We start from the raw sequence: 25,130 nt of genomic DNA on the forward strand, positions 1-25,130 counted from the left end.
TTTTCTTCATTCATTTGCACGTTCATTAAACAGCACATTTTCAAAGTGGGGGTCTCTTTGGTTATTAAGCTCTCTGGCGCCCCCGAGTGGATACGCGTCTCACTTGTACTAAGGCGCTGAACGAACTGCGAACTGCACAAGTACATTCACTTGGACGTGTGCAAGTACTGTACTTTCCGAAGTTACACAATTATACATGTCTACCGGTCACGGCCGCTAGGGGGCATAATTCCCAAATGACAATATTAGTTTTGATGAACACACAAAAGCCTAGCATACAATTTGAGTCAGACTTTAACGTGACGTGGCCTTGAAGCACAGTAAAAACACTTAATCCTATTTTAATATCATTTTAATGTTTTATGTTCAACAAATATGCTAAATAAATCTACATATACATTTAAAAGGTTTAGAACTTATTTTTAATAATATTTTTAATTGTAATTTTTCATTACACAATTAAGTTACACGATTTGAAGTATTTCGTAATATAATACACACATGTATATTATATAAAAATAATTGATAAAATCTTACAAAAATAAACTAGTCATACATTAGAGCAAAAATGTTTTAAGTTTCTTAAACATACATATAAATATATACATAAATGTATGTATTATATCCATATAAATTATATTTTGCATAGAACTGACAAATCATCAACCTGTCGGCATGTCTCCATACGTTCGTACTGGAGGCTGCTATGATCTGCTGTGATGTGTGCACCAGCATTCAAAAAACAACAACCCATGTTCCTTGTGTCAGTGTTGCATATAAATATAATTTATTATTAGTCTTAAAAATCATTTTCTTACACTTTATACAATTGCCGGATGAGATTCAAGCGTACATGAGGATCCTCATGGTACAAACAAACACACACATACATACATGGTGTCATGAAGCCACAGAGCGACAAAGGCCATCCCTATAAGGACCTTTAAAACTAAACAAAATCATAAAATAACAGATGCAAAGTTTGCATAGACGGCTTTCCCAAAAAATATTTAAAAAACCAACTTGTTGCATTTACAAACTAAACACTAAACTTCCCTCGGTGGACTTGAGAAATGAACAAGTGTGTTTCGACCTTCTCAATGCACCCTACATCAATTATTTGGCAAAAAGCAACTCTTGCGTTACATTTGTTCCTATAAAAATAGATTTGATGTGACAAATCACATCCAATGACATCCACCACTCCTTTATCACAATGATATCAACACAGCATCCAAAAGTTTCAGGAATCATTTCAAAAAGAATCACAAAGAAAAGGAAAGATGGTCAAAATGTGTGAAGAAAAAGAACGTTGCAACATATTTCCAAAACAACAAAAAGAGTTATGCATACATGGGATTAATTGTAATTATTCATTATTAAATAGGATCAGTCCATCGATGGTGGTGGTGGTGGTTGCTATGGAGACTGTCTGTGAAGATGCTTCCTCAGTCTCACTTTCTGGTGTCCACACAGGGCAGCTGTTTCCAAGGCAACCGGTGCCAAAAAAATACCAGCTTCTTTTTCCTAACTAAGTCATCACCGCCGTCATCCCGCTAGAAGATGACGTCAGTGCTCGTTGGCGGCAGGCATGAGGCCGTCATGGCGGCCCATCTCCTCCAGGACTTGGGCCAGGCGGCTCAGGTTGCCGTCGGGGAAATGCTGGGCCTCCCACAGGTCCAGGATGACTCCCGTGGGGCTGGACTTGGTGGCGAAATAGTTGAGATACCTGGATTTGAAGACAACGACGAGGTTAAAAAGCTTAAAAATGTGTCAGATGCGTGAATTCAAGTGGAAGAAGAACACAGTAGATCACTACTAAGTGGTTTGATGGCGCTACCTACAGGGAAAAGAAGTGCTGCAGCTTTGAATCCTGCAGAGGGCGCCGTCTTACAAGTCAGTTCACTCTACATTTTCCAGCAGGAAGACGCTTTGACAAGATGTGATGTTGTGTATCTGTAAGTTTTAAGTATAGTAAACTAGGGGTGTCCCGAGACGAGACGATGCACGAGATTGGGTCTTCGAGAACGAGACGGGATTTTAACATTTTAAGAATAGTAAAATGAAAAAATATTTTAAAAAACCATGATAATATATTGCAATCGACTCATTTCATTTCTACTACGTTACACTCTTCTGCACCCTGTCCGTATGCTCACTCCGTTCATGCCGTCGTTCTATGGAAGAAATGTGCTGAAAATGCACAGAACGAACGCTCTTCCTGCCCGTTTGGAGGCGAGAGACGAGGAAAACAGACACGCATGCACATGGCAATAGACTCAAGCCGGCAAAATTATGGAGTTCATTTTCATTTATTGTGTGATTCATTCATTCATTTATCATCATCCCACGCCTTGCGTCCACAAGACCTCTCTTTTCTTCGTTTTAGTCTTGCACCCCCACTATATACTATGTAGTACATACTTCATGTACTTCATGGGCTTTTTTTAAATGGCTTTTTATGGGTACGTCCCTTATTTATGGGCGCTGCTGCTGGTGATAAGAACCCCCTGCCGTGCAGAGACCTTAAGCATGGACACGCCATCAAAGCCACATACAAGGGAAGAAGTGTATGTACTAATACTGCATGCATGTATGTACTAATACTGCATGCATGTATGTACTAATACTGCATGCATGTATGTACAATATCTACGTATGCGTGAATGAAATAAGCCTGACGAGACTTCGGAGAGAGTGTTTTGCGGGCACCTGTCAAGGTTGAGCTTGTGCGCCAGCATCCTCCAGTCGTTGCCTCGCGTCTGCGGCGCATCCAGGCTGCCGCACAGCTTTTGGCGGATGGACACGGGGATGCGGAACGCGTTGGGTCCCACCAGCGTGGTGATGTTACTGGCCGGGTCCAGCAGAGACGTGTCGATGCTCTGGGAGTCCTGCAAAGAACGTTCGTTTAGTTGCGAGAATAAAAAGGATCGGATTACACAACACCCAACCCATCCTTCGAACCCCATCCTTGTGCAAAGTGGACCGTTTGTGCAGCAATGACTCCTTTCACGGCAGAGAACCTCCACTTTTTCATTTGTCTTGAGGAACACAGCAAGACGAAGGAAAGATGAATGAAGTCTAAACGTTTGAATAGCAAATGAAGAGAAATCTAATGATTGTACTCTAATCCAACTATAAAATCTATCAAGGAAAATCATGAATATTTTCAAAATATTCCTGCAAGCTGCAGAAAAACACAACATCAAATTATTCAAATAAATACTACAGTAATTATCTGGTAACGAAGTACACCAAAGATGTCATAACAGTTTTTAAATGATATTTATGTAAATATTTATTTTAGTGCAACACATTTATGATTACATTTATTTTTACATCATTTTGTATATTAATAATATTTAGTATCAAATAATAATAATAAATATTATAAAGTTAAATGTATAATTTTTTGCATTAGAAGGACTCACTACTATTACTACTATTACTAGTAGTATTACTAGTTTTTCCATCAAGTATCATTCAAAAATGATCAATTTCCATAATGCTTTTCTAGGTACAACAATACATCGAAAGAAGGAGAAAAAAAATAGATGTTTTATTTTATTATTTTATAAATAAATGAAATTTTATTGGATAGTATTCCAAACTTTTTATTTGATTTTGTACAAATAAAGTCGTCCTCTCTACACCTTACTGCTAATAAATGCCCCACACCCTCTGCAGTTGAGTAAATAAAGCCTTATTTACTCTCCAATAGATTCCTTACCTGTAATAAATGCCTGGTACTTTCTGCAGTAGTAGTACCACATGAGAGGAAAGGCAACAACATCAGCAGCACAGTCGTACCTCTGACAGGGTGGTGTCCAGCTGAAAGATCTGTCCTTCCCCCTCCACTTGGCGCACGCAGATCTTACAGGCCAGGTCCACGGTGGTGGTGGTGAAGCGCTCCAGCGTGAAGCAGCAGTGGAGGTTCCTCTGCGAGCCGTCCCACACTTGCTGAAAGCAGAGCTCCTGCAACGAGGAAGGTGGACTCGGTTATCTCGGCGGAGTCGACAACACGCACCGAGCGAGACGGTTGGTTTACCTGGTACTTGGCCAGCAGTTTGCTCTTCCACAGCGTGTGAGGAACGTCGTGGATGGACAGTCTCAGGTTGTGGGTGCTGTCGCTGAAGTTGAGAGTCTTTGGTTCGTCCAACAACTTGCCGCCCATCTGCTTCTCCATCTGGAGGACCTCCTGAACACACACACGCCATGCGAATGTCAACTAGCATCATGTTTGTCACTGTGTAGCTAAAGCTCCATTTTTGAGCCTGAGGTGTTCTGCAGTAGGACAGTAACGTCTCATTTAAAGGTAATAAGTAGAGGTAGAGGGGTGTGTTTTATGGGAGAAAGGCTGCATTGTCCTTAGCGTCCTTAAATGTCTCATACCTTGAGTGCGTCCTGCGTGTCGTCCAGGCAGTACACCCTGATGTGATACTCCATGGCGGGACAGGTGAGCGGCCCAAAGACGGCCAGTTTGAGGCGCTTGGTGGTGGCGGCGCTGAGGGACTGTCCCACCAGGCAATAGGTGCCCAGCGTCTCTGTCAGGATGTGGCACGCCTCGTCGTCCATCTGGATGTAGCACGGCGTGGTGAAGTTCTCCTCGCCCACCACCACCACGTCCTGACAGAGCACAGGGAACAGACACCTTTTTCACCTTGGAAAATACTGGAGGCTGCAACAGCATCCACAAAAGGATGCCGCCATTTTCACATTTTGTTGTTGTTTTGATCAAGTTATAAATGGACCTGAGTAAAAATGGTTGGTCAAAGATCCTTTGAGCCCATGACAGGAGCGCTGTGCTGTTTGGAGGACCTTGTCAAAAACGCTTGTCCAAGATCCACCATACTGTGTGGTGCTCCTGGGGAGTGCTGTTTTTTTTTGCTAAACCCCCCCCAAAAAGCTAGTCAAAAATCCTCTATATGATAGGAGTGCTCTGCTATTTTTAAGAACCTACTGCATAAATCCTAGTTAAAGATCCTCTACATGACAGGAGCGTTCCATTTTTAAGAATCTGCTGGACAAATTATCTCGTCAAAGATCCTATAAAGTATATAACAGGAGTGCTTTGCTGTTTTTAAGGACCTAATGCATACAATCTTTGTCACAGATCCACCATACTGTGTGTGAGGAGAGCTTTTTTTTGTGTGTAAAAAAAAAAAGCTAGTCAAAGATCCTCTGTAATACAGGAATGATGTGCTATTTTTAGGAATCTGCTGAACAAAAACGCTAGTCAAAGATCCTATATATATCAGGGGTGCTTTGCTGTTTTTAAGGACCTTATGTCCAAAATGTTAAAGAGCCACCATACTGTATGTCAGGAGTGGGCAAGCTAATCAAAGCTCTTATGACTCTCTCTATATGCATAAATGCTAGTCAAAGATCCTCTATAAGACTGCAGCACACTGCCATTTTTATGAATCTGCTGGACAAAATCAATAGTCAAAGATCCTATATATAACAGAAGTGCTTTGCTGTTTTTAAAAACCAAATGCCTAAAACACTGGTCAAAGATTCTCTATATGCACTGCTGTTTTTAGGAATCTATTAAAAAAAAACAATTTCTGTGCTCTGCTGTTTTGTGGAATCTATTAACCAGCCAAAAATCCTCTGTATGACGGGGGTGCGCTGCTGTTTCTAGGTATCTATTGCAAAACTCGAGTCAAATATCCTCCATATGGCAGGAGTGTTTGCTGTTTTTAATGGAGCCGATGCCTAAAAACAGGAGCGATGTGTTTTATAAAGCTAGTGAAATATCAATTATTATCCTATATTGCGCTGCTGTTTTTTTATGACTCTACTACAAAAAAATGGGTTCAGCAAACATCCATCCATCCATCTTCTATGCTGCTCATCCTCACTTTCATCCAGCGGTGTGGCTTTAAATATCACGATTACTACAGACAGAGGGAGATTTCTTAGGATTTGATTGCGAGTGCGGTCCATTTCATCTTGGGCGATCATTTTTACACTCTTAAAGGGCTCTGGATCATTAATTCAACTCCTGGTAGGAAGAAAAGAAGGCTGTGGTATTCATTGAACAAAATGCTTGTCACTACAAGGTTCACTGCATTATACACAGAGCTGTCTGTAATAGTACAGGTCTAACTAGTAGATCATGTATATTTGCAAAAGATGGGTTAAGAAAAAAAAGATGTCGGATTTTACCATCTGCATTTCCGACAGGCCAGAGATGTAATCAATAGTTATTACTTCCTTAAGAATACGGGCTTTTCACAGAGTGTTATTGGCCTACCTCGTAGGAGTAATTCATCTATGTCACAGACACATGTAGAGGGAGGGGATGCTTTGGCACTTTCTTCCTGTCCATAAGTCATCCAGTGGCAGCCATATTGGCAAATGTGCAAAGACTTGCTCAACCTTATATGAGCTGACACAAGCAATACGGTCAATTTAAGTGTTTTAAATATGGGACTAGCCTGAATGGTTGTAAAACAGGTTTTGTTCCCTCTATAAATATAAATCTCAGCCATTTAGGGGACCAACAAAGCAGACAAAGGCCTTATGCTAGACCAAGTCTATTTTAGTCACCTTCCCCTTTAAATGTGTGCCTTAATCTATCTAATCTATCGGGTCCAAGTAAAGACCAATTTCAACATTAAGTGTAAAACTTAAGAAATGTAAAACATAAAATGAACAACACTCCACCTTTGATAGCAATAGCAGTTAGCCAGTCGGTGGCTAGTCAGCTTGCTAACACCTTTGCTGGCTGTGACATTTGAGGCATAATTTAGTCCAACCTTCAGAACTTACTCACTTATGCAGAAGTTATTTTGAGGTAAAGATCAGTAATTGTGAAAATAAAAGTGTATAAATGATCTTGTTTCGTAATAGTGGTGTTTATGGACTCTTTCCTTAATGGGCCTTGGGGCACAAATTCCGCCTAGCAACAAGTGACTTTACGATCATGTGATGCAACCAAGAAATAGATTCAGGCCAGAGCAGTTCTGTTCATAAACATAGATAGACGCTGCATCGAGTGGGTTTGTCCACGTTTGCAGCGATGCGTCAACGTCGCCACCATATTGGATGGGTCAAGGCTGTGCGGTAAATGAATACAAGTCAATGTACTTACGTTCATAAAGCGCTTTTCTACAAAGAAATTTAAGTTAATTCCTCTTATCCATTCACACATACAATAACATACTGGGGAAACAGTTAGGCACCAAAAACAATCGATGTACGGCTCAGCGCACAATGCGGCGTCTATCTACTAGCAATGTTACAAAACCCATATTTTACGATGCAATTTTTTTTATAATGACACATATGTAGCTTTTATTTTTTATTTCAAAACAATAATATGCGGAGGGAAGCAAATGTTCTACATTGTAGGGATGTGACTGTGTCCTCTGTAAACATGGCTGTGTTAATATTGTGCTGGTAACTTAAAACCGCTGCCCTTGGTAACAGAGCTTAGCAGCAGCAATGTTAATGACAGTCTGCAGGCAGATGGCTTAAAAAAATACATATTTGCATGCAAAAAAAAAATCTAAATTAGGTTTTCATATAAGGACAAGGACATCCTTCCCAGTAATTGCTTTTGGAGTAATAAATGTAATAGTTTGTAGGAGTTAATAGTTAGGAGGTATATTTTTACAATTATTTGTACTCATCTTACCTCCCACATGTTCTGTGGCGACTGGCTCTTGAGCTGGATCAGCCAGTCCTGTTGGCCGTCAGACACGGCGCAGTGGTGCATGGTGATGATGACGGGCCGCGTCAACAGGGCGCCTGGTGGGCCACAGCTCACCACGGGGCTCAGCACGGTTTGCCCATCTTCTACTGAAGGCCTGGGGTGGACACAGGGTTCAAGACACGTTCAACAACAAAATGTCATGTCATGTGTGTGACCTCTCTGAGTTTTGTCCACTTTTCCTACCTCAAAGTCTCCTTCCTCTGGACGGTGACATACATTTCATACACACGGCCCTGTGGGATGGCTCCTGCTGGGATAAGCAGACTCACACCTGCACAAAAACACACAAAAAAAAATCCCACATATTAGCTGAAAGGTAGATGAGAGTACAGTTTCATGCTAGCAATGAGCCCATCTATAAACTGACAGATGACGACAGATGCTATCAACTCACTAGAGACAAAAAAGGAAAGGCTGGTTGAAGAGGTTAGATGTTTGGGTGTATGGATCAGTGGATGCCTGGTTCCATGTGTTTGGTTGCTTATATCAGTGTGATGGTGAATGGATGGTTGTAGGTATGGGTGGGTGGGAAAATACTTGTTGTACTGATGGGTGGCCAGATTGTTGGAGCCCCTAAGCCCCTAGTTTGCCATCTGAACATACTTGCGGTCATGACTATTCCATAGGCCTGCAGGCCAATAAATAAATACATTGGCCTACGGGCACTAACGATTGAGCCCTGTCAATTCTGCCATCAACACGTGGCCATACAGCCATGTGATGTGAAACCAGGAAACAGGATCAGTGTACGTGTGTAGTAGTAGTAGTGATAAGTACTTTTTAAAAAAATCAAGCAAAATAATGTGATGGTGAAAATGTATCACAGATAAAGTCAGTGTTTTATTGTTTGTACAATTAACAATGGTTCAGTTCTTTTTGCACGTGTAAATCATGCAAGGATGTAAAGTAAGACCATTGCTTAGTGTGAGCGTCTTCCTGCATCATTAAAAATGTGTTGAGTTCAGTGTACACACGAGCACTTTACAACCTTCATTTGAAAATCAATGATCTCTCCCCCTCGTCATAGGATTCTCATATCGCCTCTGGCGGCGTGATTTACATTTTTCCATCTCAGATTGATTTCATGTCTTGGTCCAAAAAGCTCTTTTAGGAGTCCCTCGTGCACACGCAACACACACACACACACACACACACACACACACACACACACACACACACACACACACACACACACACACACACACACACACACACACACACACACACACACACTCTGAGTGCATTGGTTTTTTTGATGTCCTTGAAGTGAACTTTTTAGACAAAGGGTGACCGACAGTTCATCTTTCTGGCCATGGAGAGCCATCACAGCCACTGTTTCAACCCCGCCCCAAGTTTCAAAAGAGACCCCTCCCTCCTGTTAAATATATTTCGTTACCCAGGCAGATCACATATGCTGCCCATGTAACACGATGAGGTCGCTTTGCCAAAACACAGCTGAGAACAATTTTGCAGGAATCAAAATGAAAACGGGAGAACTCCAGAAACTGGAGAAGACGCTGTATCCTTTAATGTCGCAGCTCGTTTGTCTGCGCCTGTCAGTCTTAAAAAAAAAAAAAAAAAAAAAGACAACATGCCTGTGTTTGAAGCGAGGAAAGCCGAGCATATGAAAAGCTGCCTGGCAGTGTGCACCTCTGCTCCTTCACTTCCACAGTGCACACCTTAGCGATCACTCAACGTCATGCGGCACTGATCACTTACATAGACTTAGGGGTCTTTATTAAAGGTTATTCTGGTAACAGACGCCTCTTGATGAGTCAGTTAAAGAATCAGTGCATAAAGCAAGGTCTTTAAAGGTATCCTTGGGTTAGTTTGGTGGGGTTATGGAGCTAAAACAACGATTGGGTTCTTGCCAGGCCCTCTCTTAGGTTGGGTAGTTGGATGTATGTAGTCAGGTGGTGAGCAAATGGTTCCATGTATGGGCAGGAAGACGGGTGGTTAAAGGAAGTAAAAGGTGGTGGGTAGACAGACTTAAAATATAAAATAATGTGCAGTGATTCAATTCGGTCTAAAATACCTGAGTTGGGGACAATGAGGTGGCCTCCTTGTGAGCTGAAAGAGCCAACAGCGGTGCAGGATGGGTCCCTGGAGCGGAGTAAAGTCTGGGTCTGCGTGCGGCGCCCCATAGTGCTGTCGCCATTGTCCAGGAGGCAGTGGGGCAGCTTGGGAGACAATTTGGAGGAGAACTCGCCTCCCAGGTCGTCCTGTGGTGTCACCAGGCCAGAGGAGTTGTACACCTTGATTTTCAGGTTGGGCAGAGGGTCGAGCAGGGGGGAGTTGGTCATGGGGATTTTGTCAGCCACGTCGTGGAGTGCGTAGACAGGTCCTCTGTACATGGCCGCTGCTGAGGTTAAGTCTGGAGGTGCTGTGAGGAGATCGGCTGGACAAAGAACAGAAATGATACATCAATCGAACAGACTACGTCAGTTGTTTCGTGTGTGTGATGAGAAGTGGCGGAATCAAAACGACCTCGAAGAAATGAAGATGCCCGTCTGCTTTTTGCCCGCTTGCTTTTTACTCATTAGGGAAGTCAACTGTGCCACAACACAACATCACTCAGTCTGAGGAGCTGAAGGCACAGCTGGGATTCATGAGGGCCAGATGGCGTCGCTAAGGCCCGGCTTAGCCGCCAGGTACAAGGATGGATGTTCCCTCTCTCTTTGTTGTGTTGCTTTTTTGTGTGCAAATTAACAGATGAGTCACACTGCTCAGTGTACCGTAGCTGTTGTAACTACTGAGGCTGCATTAGGGTTCAAACACGTCAGGTAAATATCCAGACACTTACAGAATTCAAAGCTGTACACTTTCTACAACATTGACTGTCACTGTATAATGTGGTACGAGTACAATCTAGTGGTACAAAACTGAACTTTTCACACCAAGTACTACCTCAAAAATATTTTGCATTGCACCATCTACAATGTATATATTTTTAATGATGCTTTTAAAATTTTTTTTTTTACTTTAGTTCATTTTTGAACAGTACTTTAATGAAGTTATTTCATCAAACAACAAAGGTATACCCTCGTCCCATCTCCAGCCCATTTTACAAAGGTACTTTAAAATAAATTGTGTTCTTTATTTACTTATTTCTTTACCAATTTCTAATTGAAATAAATTCCTCATGTATTTCCATAAAGTTCCCTTAATTGTGACAATGGTCCAAACTACAAAACAGGATCCTTTGTGTGTGTGTGTGTGTGTGCCAGGATGCAAAAAAGCTACGACAATTATTATTACCAATAGCAGTAATAGTATTATTGCAGTAGCACTGCGTATAATTGGCTGTGTAACTCTGCACAATGACAATAAAGTTGATTCTTGTTTCCTGCCTCTTTAATGTTTAAGGAGAATAGTGCCTTAATAATAACTTGATGTGCTGTGGCGCTACGTACAGTAAATAAAATGGATGCAATAGTTTTGATTGATGGCTGACCACACCTTTGCGAGCCGTCTTGATGCTGACGGGCTGGAAGCCACCATTGAGGGCGGATGAGTCCAGGATGTCTGAGTCAAAGTCCCGGTGGTTCTTCCTGTAGACGAAGAGCGCCACCACCACAGAGATGACCAGGCACATGATGACGGCTATGACGATGCCCACGTAGAGGGCCACATCGTCCGTGCTGGGCGCCACTGGAGGATGGACAAAGCAGAGTGAAAAGAAATGGTTGTTTAGTTCATGTTGATATGTTGAAAAAAAAGATAAAGTAATATCCTGGCCGGATATTAATAACCACAAATGTGCTGTTTTTCTTCCATTTTGCAGGTCGTGACTGATAACAGGTTTAATTGTCAGAAGTGATACATGATATTAAAAGGCTTTTCCTTATCTTTGCCTTCCAACATTTATCATCACAAACAAGCCTTTGTGTTAAAAATGCATTATGCTGTAATAATATATTGTACTTTGCAAATGTGTACGAATGTAATGTTCATATAGATTTTTGTGTATGCTTGTCGCCTGTGCTATTATCTCTCTGACAAATTCACCACATGGTGGCGCCGTTATTAAATCCCATAAGTCGAAATAGCTTTCCTTTCATTCTCACACAGCTCAATAATACGCTGTACAAAAAACTGAATTGGCCATAACTCATTGGCCATTTGGCTAATGATGAAACTTTGAGGCTTTGATGTCTTTGAATGTCTTCCAAAGCATATGGCCACAACCCATAGGGGGCGCTACAAATAACATGTACTCAGTGGTCACAATTAATGCCAATGACACATTGCCCTATGACGAATGCTCTCAGAAGATACATCACAACCTCTGATGGACGTTTTTATCTGTGCGATTGCCCATGCAGCATCGCAGCAAACCCAGGCTGTCTTTGTTGTGACACACTGCAGATAAGACGGAGACGACGGCAGCGTTCCTCAGTGTCTTTTATCTCTGCGGGGTTTCTGTCCACTATCCAGCTGGAGGAACCTCAGTGATTAGAAGGCCCAGGCAAGTGAGAATGCGGCGGCGGTTGTAGCGGCGGCAAAGCGAGACAGGCCCTCATTACGAAGTCGACCTTTTAATGGACGCCCACTGAAGGCTTTGTCTCTCTGTGGTGTTTGCCGGAGGAATGTCCTTCACTGTCAGCCCAATGAAAAATGGGGTGGAATTCTTCTTTGGCAGGAGAGTAGTAAAAGGCATGCCGATGCCTGTGTTCCTGTCATATAGAGGATCTTTGACTCACGGTATATCCTTAAAAACAGCAGAGCTCTCCTGTCAGAAGAGCTTTGACTCGTATTTTTGCAGGAGAGCCTCAAAAACAGCAGAGCGCACCCCTGTCACACGCACACACACATGCATGCACGCACCTTTTTGTGGGAACACGAGCCGGTATGTGGGTTGTGGACCATTGGTTGTGGACCATTGATGTACAGTAGTGATCTTTAACTAGTGTTAACTTTTGTTTAAGGTGTAGTACAAGAACAATTTGTAAGATTATAAACAATTATAAAAATTCAGAGGAATAGCCTTGTTGTAACTCAGATGTTGAAGATAAAGTTCATTGAAGGAGTTCAAATTTTAAGGGCTTTGCCAATGAACTGATTAAGACCAAAAGCTTTTGAGCATATAGTGATATGGTGCATGCAGGTTGTCCAGTAGATGGCAGCATGTGCTGTATTGAGCGACAGACTTTGCCTTAATGGGCCTGAAAGGGTATGACACTCCATGTCCTTGCACAAAAGGAGGATAAAGGGGAAGAAAAGCGGAGCAAAAAGCAAAGCAAAGTACATCACGCTCTCACTCAAATGAAATGCAGCATGACTGCCGCAGAACGAACGCACTGTGATTAGCAAAATCATTCGCTGAGATGCTAGGTGGGATTTGTTATTATTATATTTTTACACTGCAGACGTCGTCATCCTACTACTCCATGCTGGGCCTCTAATCCTTCCGCCGGCACAGACGGGGAACCGACAGACGAGTGATGAAAGTCGGAGAATGTAATTTTACCGTGCTTCGCCTGTCGAGCTTCCCTGCAGTTATTTAACGTGCGCCCCGATACCACGGAACAATCTTCCACCCCATGCTTTGATGATAAAGGCGGCAACCTGCTAAGTGTACGCATTAAAATGTATCACTTAGATGAATACATCCCTTTGAACAGCAGCCATTGTTGGCGAGGTGCAAAAGTACAAGGACTAGAAATGAAAGGCATTATTATTATTATAATGCAAGTGTGTGTGTGAGAGAGAAATGACAGACAAGAGAATTAACTTCCATGCCAGACTCAGAATGAACTAACAGCATCCTAAAGTTTGTTGGGAAGCAACAAGGTGGAGATGAGATCCTACATTCACACAATAAGAGATAATGTGCATTTAGAAGGCTCGTTCCATTCAGCACTTGTGCACAATCACAGCATGAACGGGCTGTAAAGTGCTTTATTTTTGGGTATAAACAACGTCCTTTAAAAATCAATCACATACCAGCCTTTACTACATTTAGGGTCGAGCCCTGGGTCAATTTTTAAAGAAAGGAAGGATCCTTTCAGCACTTGTGCACCATCACAGCATGAAAATGCTGTAAAGCGGCCTAAATGTACAGTATGTATAAACGACCTTCTTTGAAACACACCATCAAATTTTGGACTGTTATCACGATGCAACACATCCATGTGGCCCAGTTTCCCAGGTGCTCTGCTTAACAATGTCACAGTCCACATCCAAATCCATGTTTCCCACAAAATCCACAGCTTCCAAGTGCTGGCCCCAGACCATGACCCTACCACTGCTGAGTGAATTTCAGTGGATAGTAAATCTATACTGTTGTACAAGCTGTATTGTACCTTGGGAAGCTATAATTAAAATGTGAGCAGTGTACTCACATTTGGGGCCTGTGAACTGAAAACGACAGATAATGATAAATAATGGAAAGCAAAGAAATGAAAGTAAATAAAATAACTCACATGTATTTGCCAACTCAAGCTTGCCTTTAGCCTCAGATGACTTCTGATATAAGGAACCTTGAAGAGAGGAAAGGGATGAGCGGGGTGGGGAGGAGAAGGGTGAGGGAACATTGCAGGAGAGAGGGATGATGGAAATCAAATTTAAGCCAACAGAAAAACAAACGCAACAAATGAGACAGCAACAAAGTCATGAGTAGGAGTAATGATGCGGGGGAAGCCATCGTTCTTGATTTGGACCTTCCCTCCACTCCAGAGTATGCGTCTAGAGAGACGAATGAGGGAAAAGCAGCGGGAACGCTGAGGGAGTGACGCCATCCATCAACGGGCTTAGAGGCTCAACAAGAGTGCCACCATTAGTACAGAAGCGGGCAGGTGAGGGGGAAGGAGATTAAATTTGCGATGCAACAGAAACAGAAGACCTCCGTCACCGCAGGCTGGATGGAGAGGGAAGTTGAGTGTGATGTGTTAGGGTACTTTAAAAAGGAAGAGAATTGGAGACAAGTCCAGGCAGCATTGTTGTGTCCAGTGTTAAGATTTGCAATATAGATTTCTTTAGAAAAGTGGGACAAGATGGAAAAGGCGGCGTCCTGCAAAGGATAGTGTACCAGTACACATAATATTCACTTGCACAGATGCCGCCCTCCATAAGTACTACAACAAACAATGTCGTCTCTATTGGGCAGGCAGACGAGTGGCCAGCAGCAAAATCAATGAGGTGATAGACGGGGATGACTTGTTCACATAATCAGGCCACATGGAGGCCAGCTACAGTATTTCATATCCTGGAGACTTTCTTATACATGAACTCATTTCGTCAGTTATTTATTCACTCGTTTGGGGTCACGACTTCGAAATATGATAGTTTTCTTCCATCCATCCATTTTCTATGCCGCGTCTCCTCATTAGGGTCTCGGGAGTATGCTATGCCTATCCCAACTAACTTCGGGCGACAGGTGGGGTACACCCTGGACTGGTCGCCAGCCAATCACAGGGCACATATAGACAAACAACCATTCACACTCACATTCATACCTATGGACAATGTAGAGCCACCTATTAAGCTAACATGCATGTTTTTGGAATGTGGGAGGAGACCGGAGTACCCGGAGAAAACGCACGCACTCTTAACTTTTGAAAACTGCTGCTCAACCTGTCTGATAACGGTCATTTTTAGCTGATACTGCTCCATTTCAGTGCTATAGGTGGCACTAATGCGTCTGACAAAGTAGCTGATGAAAGGAGAAGCCATATCACAAGTTGACATAAATGCCAATACTACAAAACGATAGATGCTTGAAAAAAAAAAAAAGAATCCAAATTAAAGACAAATTTAAAAAATATATTTAAACATATCCATATTTAAGAAATATAAATACTGTAAATGGAAAATAATCATAATTACATTTTAATTATTACTGTTTTATGGTTATATTTTTTACCTATTAATATTCATGTAGAAGTTGTAGGTTGTATTATTATTCATATAAAATAATTCTTAAAATAACTACAATTATAAATTCATAAATGAAATTAAATCATAAAAATATGTATTAATTTAGGTCAAATTCACACCCACATACATACAACACAGTCCGTGTCAAAACTGTTTTGCATGATCTTTTTTTGTGTATTTTGTAATGGAAAGTGTCACATATATCCAAATACTAATTTATTTTCAATTCCTTAACCATATGGTATCAATTAATGACAGTATGTCCAATGTTATTAATAATTGATGGTGGTAAACATACCAAAAATGTCCTAAATTGTCGTGGAACATGTCCAAAATATTCAAATGATATTAGAACTAACCTCATGGAAAGGTAAAATCCAGGCACGACTCTGTCTCACTCTTGCTCTCTCTCTCTCTCCCTCTCTCTCATGTTATTGCAATGAAGCATTTGACCTTGCTGGTGACTGCTGTCCAAATCAATGTCAAGGAAATATCACGTTGTAAGCGCCAGCTTGAGGAAAGCAACGTGGAGACGGACAAAGACGAGCCTCAGAGGGAGACGGATATGGAGACGAGTCGGCCTCACTGATCTGTGAAAGCTACTCACAAGTAGAACTTTTGAGATAGATCTTCCCAATGTGCATGACGGTCAAAATGTTAGAAACAAGTAGGTAGGAAGGAGATGCTTGAAGCGTAAGCCTTTCTATATCAGATTGGATGGCCGTGCGAGTGTTTAAATAAGCTCCAACAACAGAAAATAGGATCAAGCTGCAACAGAACCATTTAGTATCCGGATGCAGCACTGCAGGGAGTGAATCAGTGTTCCGAGGTGATTTCAGATTACTTCCCATTCCCAATCATATTTGCCTTAATGCCAGCTTTCAGATAATGGCTCCTTCTCCTAAATGTGAGTGGAAGTGGTCATTAGCATTGACATAAGTGGCCTCACCCTCTTAGCTTAAAAAAAAAAAAAAGAAAATCAATCCTAGAAATGATCCTAAATCTATATCATGATGGCTTTATCTCATTGCAAATCTGCCATCCATCCATTGTAGACTAATGCTGTGCGGGCAGGTCGAGGAGGGTATAAAGACCAGGGCTGATTAAAGACTCACTGGCCACAACAGCAACAATGTAATGAAATCCAAAACAGGAGCAATATCACAAAAATCTGCCTTTACAAAGATGACGATCCTCAGTTCAGGAAGAGAAAGGTACAATTTGAAAGCGCTTATATTAAATGGTAAATGGTCTTTCACATGTATAGCGCTTTTCCACCTCCATTCAGGCATTCAAAGCGCTTTGACACTGTTAGCACATTTACCTACTGATGACGTAACTGGGGGTTCAGCATTTTGCCCAAGGACACTGGGCAAGGATCGAACCTGCAACCTTCAGGTTGGAAGACGAGCACTCTACCACCAGAGCCATGTCGCCTCATATTATATTTAGTATATATACTATTATATTGTAGTATATATATTTTAGTACAGTATATACAGCAGGCAACAATTGCTGCAACAATTGCAATATAATGCAATATTGCAATATAATCACTTATTATGGTAAAAATAATAACTCTTGGGACAAGTGCAATAACTTTAGAGTCCATTTGTCCTTTTTAAACCTATACTACTAGTAAATGCTCTAGTTATAGCCATGGCGTTTATCTAAATCACAAAGAGTAGGGGGCATTCATTGGAATTGGGGAGGGGCTGTTATTTCCGAAAGTCATTATATACAACAAGTTGTGTTTTTTTACTTTAATAATCCTTTGGAGTGCATGAGAAAGTGGAAAGGAAAAACTAGCTCTCTTTGACCTCATGGTAGTCTATTAACAAGTATATTGCAGAGCAAATTGCAGATGACTTCATTGTAAACAAAAGTACGGCAAGTGAAACACACATCAGTTTTACATCAACAGCTGAGTAGCAACATTTTAAAGTGCACGCAGAGGTCGATAAAGCTGCTGGATGTTGACCACTCATGGTACTTCACATGCAGCTTCTGTCATCTGTGGAGTTGCTACAAAAACTACATTGGGAGGTTGCCTACAGCCACAGCTGTTAATGCCAGTGTTTTTCGCCTGACACTATTGAAAAATCCTGGTGGTGATTTGGTTTTGGTTTTTGACTCGGTGATTAACTGAATAGAGGCATTATTGGAGCATTTCCAGCAGGGTCTTCTTACAACTATGGCACTGTTTAGTACTGATGTTTGTTGGTAGAAAAGTGCACTAAAAGATACGTCACTGATAGTATCTTTAACACTTGACCTTTGACAAACTAGAAATGCATGGTTGTAGACTACCACAAAGTACCCCACTGGATATCATGCGGCCAATTGAGAAGATGAAAGCCAAATTAGTATGGTGGTAATAGTAGTAGTAGTAGTAGTAGTAGTAGCAGCAATAGTAGCAGCAGTAGTAGTAGTAGTAATCCCCCTAGTGGAGAATTTGGTAAGTGACAGTTTTAGGAACCCTTGGAGGGAACAGTTCTTGTAGATGACCACAATCCATCCTCACTGGGCAGCCCCCAACTTGTTGATACTGATCTGTATAAACTATGTATGTATATGTACTGTATATGTATAAACTACACAATGTGAGTTTCAAGTATCAAGTAAACAACTTTTCAAATGCTGACACTGAATCTATGAGGGAAAAAATGGCAATGTCATCAAAATTACAGAGACATTATTATTGAGCAATGTTTTGTGTAATGACCTGATGTCCCTGAACGCACCTTGTGTCTGTGCTATTTGCTTGCTATGCTGCCACAAGGTGTCATCTTTATGGGCGACTTGAGACGCTCCAGCTCACTTTGTGTTGCTTGGGGATTTCCACCCACAATGAATGCCTGTACAGTTTCGATCTACTCTCCCAAGCAGAGGGGTGGTCGACAGAAGAAATATACTTCCTATTATTATTAAGCCTACCAGCTGAGTTAATCAGAAAAAAGTGAAATATGTATATTTGAATGAATACTTTTTGTTTATCTAAGAAGTTGATTCAGAGCAACTGGCCTAGCTTGGTTTTCTTAAAAGATGTTTCACCTCTCATGCAGGTCCAAATCCAGGTGCTGTCATTCAACTCCTCGGATACACCATGTGCTGAAAACCTTTACACACACTTTTTGTTCAAAGAATTTTTGAATTTGTGGATAAAAATGTATTGTTCCTGAGCAGGAAGCAGCAACGCATTCGATAGTAAGCTCCCTCTATGCAGCTGCGTAACTGTTGCAAATAAGCCCTTTTAAATATAGGATATTTAAGTTGAAGAATGTTCGGAATTGGGGTTGCTGCTTGTCAAGGCGTGAGGCGTGATGGTGGGTCCCACAGCCAAACCAGTTGAGAACCACTGATATACTCTAGAACAATAAGCAAGTTTGAAGAAGATCGGCGAAAGAGTGTTACGACTCGAGCGCCGCATGGAATCGAGATCAAAGGCAAGAGATCGAGAAAGGTTACATATCAGTAAGTGTGTGAGTGATGTGAAACAGAATGAGTGACACGGAATGACGACGAGTGAATGAACAGCCTGACGCTCTCAGGTGAAAAAGATGAGTTTTTAGTCTTTAAATACTCACTCTGCATGCACAGCCCATCCGTGCAGTTCTTGGACTGGAGCACCATGCCCTCACAGTCCTTGCCACCGTTTTTGGGTGCCGGAGCGCCGCATTCCCTCCTCCTCCAATGGGTGCACTCTGTCCCACACGTGGACCACTTACTCCACTCTGTCCACAGGCCATCCACTACCACACAACAGACAGCACACATGAGGCTACCAAGAATGGCGTCGATGGCGATGATGAGAATGTGCCGGTGGATGGAAGACATACGAGCGAGGGTGGTTGGATTATATATCTGATGTACTTACAAAGAAATAATGGTACTTACCTGGACACAGAGGGTTACACGGCAGCTTTTGGATGCCTTGGCCTTCACATATGGCGCCACCGTTGAGTGGCGCTGGGTTGGTGCAGCTACGGGTGCGTTTCTGGTATCCTCGTCCACAGCGGCTGTTACACACCGACCACTCTGTCCATGTAGACCAGCCTCCATTTACTGGGGGAACAAAATGACCAGAAACCTTACAACGCTTTGAATGCTCTGTATTTGCTGTAAACGTTCCAATTAAAGCTTCTAGTCAATTAACCGCAGTCTCCTTACAGTCACCGGGTGTGTGGACTACAAAAGAAATAACTAGCGGGCTTTCTAATTAGGACCATGCATTCCATTAACAGCTATGGCTGTAGGCAACCTCCTGATCTTTTTTTGTTAATCAACTCCACAAGATGTCAGTTGTCATTTGAAGTATGAGTAGTCAGCATCCAGAAGGTTTATCTACCTCTGCATGTTCTTAAAAGTGTTGCTACTCAGCAGTTGATGTCAGGTATTTTGCTCCTTACAGCTATGACAACATTGGTTCTGTCATGGCTCTGACCATGTGGTCAAAAAGAGATAGGTTTTCCTTTCTATTTTCTGATGTTTCCTTTAAAGGTTTAGATACAGTATAAATGCCCGAGTTACAATTAGATCATTTATGCTATACAGGAATTGATTTGAACTTTCACACTTTTTGACAGTCAAGGGTGTTATAAACGAGACCATCATTTATAGTGTTTGATTGTATGTATTCATTTTATAGTGGCTAACTTCTTTTTACATTTGGATGACAGTTTAAAATTGCCGATACAGTGAAGTTGTAATGATGGCAACAGTTTGACCCTCCAACAGATTAATTGAATTTCTACTACTTCCTAATGTTCCGCTATGGTTACAATTGCTGCGGAGTGCTTTGCAAAAGGTCATAAAAGCAAGAAAAACAAATTAAAAGACCATTTACTCACAAAATGTGTTTTTAAGTATGATTTATCAACAAACCGCCAACAAAAATCACACGCCGTCTCGGGGCGCCAAACAGTGTAGACTTTTGTTTTTTCGACCCTCAAATCTCAGGTCATTCCACTGCCATGCCGCCAGACAGTAAATTGTGGTCAGATAGCAGCACGTTCCCGTTCACTGAGTCCTCTTAATGTGTCTCTTTTCCTTGCTCATCCATCTCTGTCAGCGTCTACATACGGCACACAGCGACACCACAGCCCGTGGCTGACAAAAAGACTATTCTCAGAAAAGTCATTTTTTTTCTTTTAATATTACAACTTGTATAAATTAACAGATTGTGTCTCTATTTTCAGATTTTTTTTTCTCTCTGTATTACAATGACTTTATTGTCAGAAACCTGTGATACTGTGTTATCTCTTATCATACATACATATTCTCGTCTTTTTCCCAGTTTTTTTTTGTCTATATTATTATTTTTTTCTTCCACTGTCATACTAATACACCTTTGTACAGACTAACGGACCCGAAAATGTCTTTTCTGTGTCTTCCATGTGTAGTTTTATCTTTTGTTTCGGTAGGTGTGCCATGAAAATGCTATGAAAGAAACCCCGCGACATTAATGCGCTCTTCCTGTCGTTGCGTTGCTTCCACACGCGACACAATTAAACATAAATGCGTTTCAGGAAGAGCAGGGATGAAGAGGCAAGGCAACACAAAAGCAGATGCTGCGGCATACAGCATTTTACTTTTTAAAAGGGTAAGCTGACATTAAAGCAGCTCGTTTCCTCTGAAATATGCTCACATTTTGCATTGTCCTTACACCTATGCCACACTAGCCGCGTATTTTAAGTAAAGTTGGTAAACGGCTCCAAGTGATGAACCATTTTCAAGCATTTGTGTGGCTACTTCCCCTCTTCAGGCATGCTGAACATACTTTATATTGGTCCTATCAGGCACAGGATGAACTCAGGTGGCCTCAGTTAAGCGGTTTGATAGGAAAATATGTCTGGAAGGGAAAGCGCGGACGAGTCATGTGTCACTTCGTCTGCAGCTTATAGCCCTCGAGCATGTTTGACTTCACAGTCCAATCATGTTAGTTGATGTTGGGGAGGCAGCAGGCGGGCTCCCAGTGCCAAATCACAGCAGGAGGTCAGCCTCTTCCTGCAGCTCAGCATGTCACCAAATGACAAAACTCCATTCGTTGCATACACTCAAACAGGAAAGAAGTACCGTAAATGCTCCGATTGCCGGGTACGTGGTCCACAAAAACAAATAACTGTCAGCTGTGGCTGAAGGCAACCTCCTAATGTTGTTTTTTTTGTGGACTCCACAAGATGGCCTTTGAAGTATCATGAGCGGCCAGCATCTAGCAGCTTTCTCTACCTCCTTATGCGCTTTACAATGTTGCTACTCAGCTGCTGGTGTTAATAAGCATTAATAAGCTCATGCAAGTTACACTTGCATGAGCTTATTAATGTTGGCAAGGCAGTATGCTCTTACCGCTATTACAACGCTGGTTCTGTTGCTGCTGTGTTGTGCAATATACTTGTTTATAAATAATCACGGGGTCAAACGTAAGCCACGTTTTCACTTTCTCACGCAGTCCAAATAATTTTTACAGTTAAGAAAATGAACTTTTTATATCCATATAACATTTAATGTAACATTTAGCGAGTAACAGGAGTAAATGCCTCGGCTAATTTGGTCGTTTACGCTATGTAAATAAGAGTGTCTCACCGTAGACGATCACGGTGGCGGTGGTGCTGCGTCGCTTGGCCACAATGTTCTTGGCCACACAGGTGTAGTTGGCAGTGTCCGAGAGGCGAGCCTGCTTGATGATCAGGTTGTGGTCGATGGTGATGTAGAAGTTCCTGTCGTCGGCAGGGTCGATCACCTCCTCGTTCTTAAGCCACTCCACCTAAGGAGAAGACACAAAGTGGATGAATACATGGAACTTAGTGGAGAGCAGACCTCTGCCAAGGCAGAACAATCCTAATTCAGGTCATTACTACATAGGCAGCACCCTTGGTTGCAGTGGTTCAGAACATTTGGAACAATAAATAAAAGACTGGAGACTTCACTGTCTAATCTCATTTAAATAAATACAATTAAAATAACTAAATTAAATACATTTTTAATAGATATCCAAAACCAAACAGATGGCGCAATTGGCTGAAGTAGATCAGAAATTTTGGAACAATAAAGGGGTGGAGACTTCACAAAGGAATAAAAATTAAAACAAAATCAAATGAGGTAAAAAAAACAACAACAAAAAAAAAACGGTGTCTTTTAAATGATAAAGAAATATCCAAAACCAAAAAGGCAGTGATATCGGCTGCAGTAGATCAGAAACTTTGAAACAATAAATAAAAGATTGGAAACTTCATCAATAAATGAAATGAAAATAAAATCAAATGAGGTAAAATAAAAATGAATTGCATTTTAAAGAGCTATCTGAACTTAGATAGGCAAAGAAAGAAACTTTGGAAGAATAAATTAGATTGGAGACTTCACAATGGAAGATAGATACTTTATTCATCTCCAGAGAGAAATTCACAATTAAATTAAATCAAATAAAAGTAACATAAAATAAATTGAATTACAAACATTTTAAAAAGATATCCGAAACTGACTTCTTGGCACTTCGCAATGATAAATAACATTTTAAAAAGATATTGTAACTGAAATGAGATTAAATGATTTCTTCCTTGAGATGAAAACACAGACTCACAATATACAGTAATTGTTTCTTGTAATTTTGTTCTACTTTATGTAAGATGATATGACACGGGTGTATGTATAGGTAGCTCCAACCTCTACCTATGCTCAACCATTAAGGCAGGTGGTCTCGGAGGTGTGTCTACAAAAAGTCAATAACTATCACACTCTTTCCTCCGTTCAGAAAAGCCCTTCAGTTTAACAGCTACAGTATGTCAAACAAGCACAGGAAAAAAGACCACAAGTGAGACAGAGAGGCGTTCTGACCTTTTCTCATGAGTTCATTGCTCTAAATGACGCTGATATTGAAGTCCTACAACAGAATATTTCACAAAGATATGGAGATGTCAAAAAGAACCTTGCAGACACTATGAGTCCAAATATTTCCTGGTCTTCAAAGAGGTTGCCTGGCGAGCTGGCTTCCTGCTCATTGTCATGTCCCAACACCACCACAGAGGGCCGTTTATGAGATAAGATGCCAACGAGCAGGGCCAAGATAAGCAGGATGTTTAGAAATGAGAGATAAAACACAACGTGTGGGCTCTCTGTTATTTCTTACAGCGGGTACAAAACAGTGGCCATTGTAGTAAAAAAAAAAAAAACTGCTTTGTTGGAAATATTTCAAAAGAGAAGATTTATTTGCAGAAAGAAGAAATAATTAAATAAATTAAATGATTTTATATTTTTTAAAATGTAATAATTAAAAAATATATATATTTTTCTAATAATTATTCATTTGTGCATGATTGGACTCAGTCGATCAGAAGCTGTGCAATAATAAAATAAAATATTAACAGACATTAAATTAAATAAAATGATAAAGGAAATAACTTGTAACATTTAATTAAATAGACATATTTCAGATATAAAGTAAAATAAGAAAATAAGAAAATAACAATAAAGATAACGTAACATTACATTACATAACAACGTGAAAAAGTAAATTAAATAAAATACTATTTCTTTAAAGATTCCTGAAACTGACATTTTGTGGATCGGACACTACAATAACACATAAAAATAACAATAACAAAAAAAAACTCAAATCAAGCTACCCCACCCGAGTAGCTTCCACTGGCTCTGTCACTCTATGGGAACACATGAGGGATGCTCCGAAGAGCACATTCAATTCGAAAGCGATGGTTTCCTAGCTGGCTGTGACAAATCACAGTTTATAACACAGGCACCACGGAGCTCATAAGACACCAATCCCCTCGTGATAAACTCTGGATTCACACTCAGCTGTTTCCTCTTGGTGAGGATGATGTATATCCTCCACTGATTCCTCTGTGAGCGTACATCTAAGTTAAATCAAATGCTCAAAGCCACGGAGGATTCCCTGCTTGCTGAAATTAAGCCTGCGTCTTGCGCTAGCGCAGTGCAATAAGACATGACATGAGACGCCATCGCTCTTATCCATCATCGCTTTTTGCAACATAACGCTTCAACACTGAGACCGTGATGGTAACTAGGCATCACACGCACACTTTAAAAGCTCTGTGTGTTATCTCAAACAGTAAAAAGATGACAACCTCTTTTATGAATATACGGCAACCTCAAACTAATTTTTGGAAAAATATTTTTTAAGACAGTGAATCTCAAAAAATGTAAAAAATGTTGCAAAAATGAGTAGCTCATGGCCATTTTCATTTTGTAAAAGTAGCTCTCACAAGGAAAAACGTTGGTGACCCCTGCTCTAAAGAATATGACAGCTTACTTGCTGTAGTTCTGTCCCAGTGTTAATTTCAACAGCAGTTTTGAATTTAGTTTAGGTCATAGGTTTTTTTTACTCTTTTGTATTTTAGTTTTAGTCATACTTCTGGTCATCTAAAATTATTTAATTGTAGTTGACAACATTTCACAACGTATAGTAAATTTAGTCAACAAAAATATAATGTAAAAGACTAAGACATATTTAAAGTTTCATTAGTGTCATATTATATTAATAATATGACACATACAATGA

General features: G+C 40.9%; 1 protein-coding gene across 2 annotated transcripts in view; it reads right to left on the reverse strand.

Moving 5' to 3' along the window:
- Positions 1 to 769: 769 nt before the first annotated feature.
- unc5cb (unc-5 netrin receptor Cb) overlaps positions 770 to 25,130 on the reverse strand; it is a 144,333-nt gene continuing 119,972 nt past the window's right edge. Inside the window, exons 5-17 of one of the 2 annotated variants that reach the window (XM_054758276.1) lie at positions 22,184 to 22,364; positions 19,499 to 19,666; positions 19,189 to 19,353; positions 14,149 to 14,205; positions 11,183 to 11,374; positions 9,759 to 10,121; positions 7,907 to 7,994; positions 7,646 to 7,817; positions 4,393 to 4,626; positions 4,049 to 4,198; positions 3,811 to 3,975; positions 2,713 to 2,891; positions 770 to 1,729 (exon numbers count right to left, since the gene is read on the reverse strand). In XM_054758276.1, coding sequence (XP_054614251.1) covers positions 1,570 to 1,729; positions 2,713 to 2,891; positions 3,811 to 3,975; positions 4,049 to 4,198; positions 4,393 to 4,626; positions 7,646 to 7,817; positions 7,907 to 7,994; positions 9,759 to 10,121; positions 11,183 to 11,374; positions 14,149 to 14,205; positions 19,189 to 19,353; positions 19,499 to 19,666; positions 22,184 to 22,364 — 2,274 coding nt within the window. In that variant the 3' untranslated portion in view covers positions 770 to 1,569. The remainder of the gene's footprint in view (positions 1,730 to 2,712; positions 2,892 to 3,810; positions 3,976 to 4,048; positions 4,199 to 4,392; positions 4,627 to 7,645; positions 7,818 to 7,906; positions 7,995 to 9,758; positions 10,122 to 11,182; positions 11,375 to 14,148; positions 14,206 to 19,188; positions 19,354 to 19,498; positions 19,667 to 22,183; positions 22,365 to 25,130) is intronic. The other variant, XM_054758277.1, reaches the window with a different exon arrangement.

This window comes from Dunckerocampus dactyliophorus, chromosome 17, assembly GCF_027744805.1.
Source record: "Dunckerocampus dactyliophorus isolate RoL2022-P2 chromosome 17, RoL_Ddac_1.1, whole genome shotgun sequence".
Lineage (NCBI taxonomy): Eukaryota > Metazoa > Chordata > Actinopteri > Syngnathiformes > Syngnathidae > Dunckerocampus > Dunckerocampus dactyliophorus.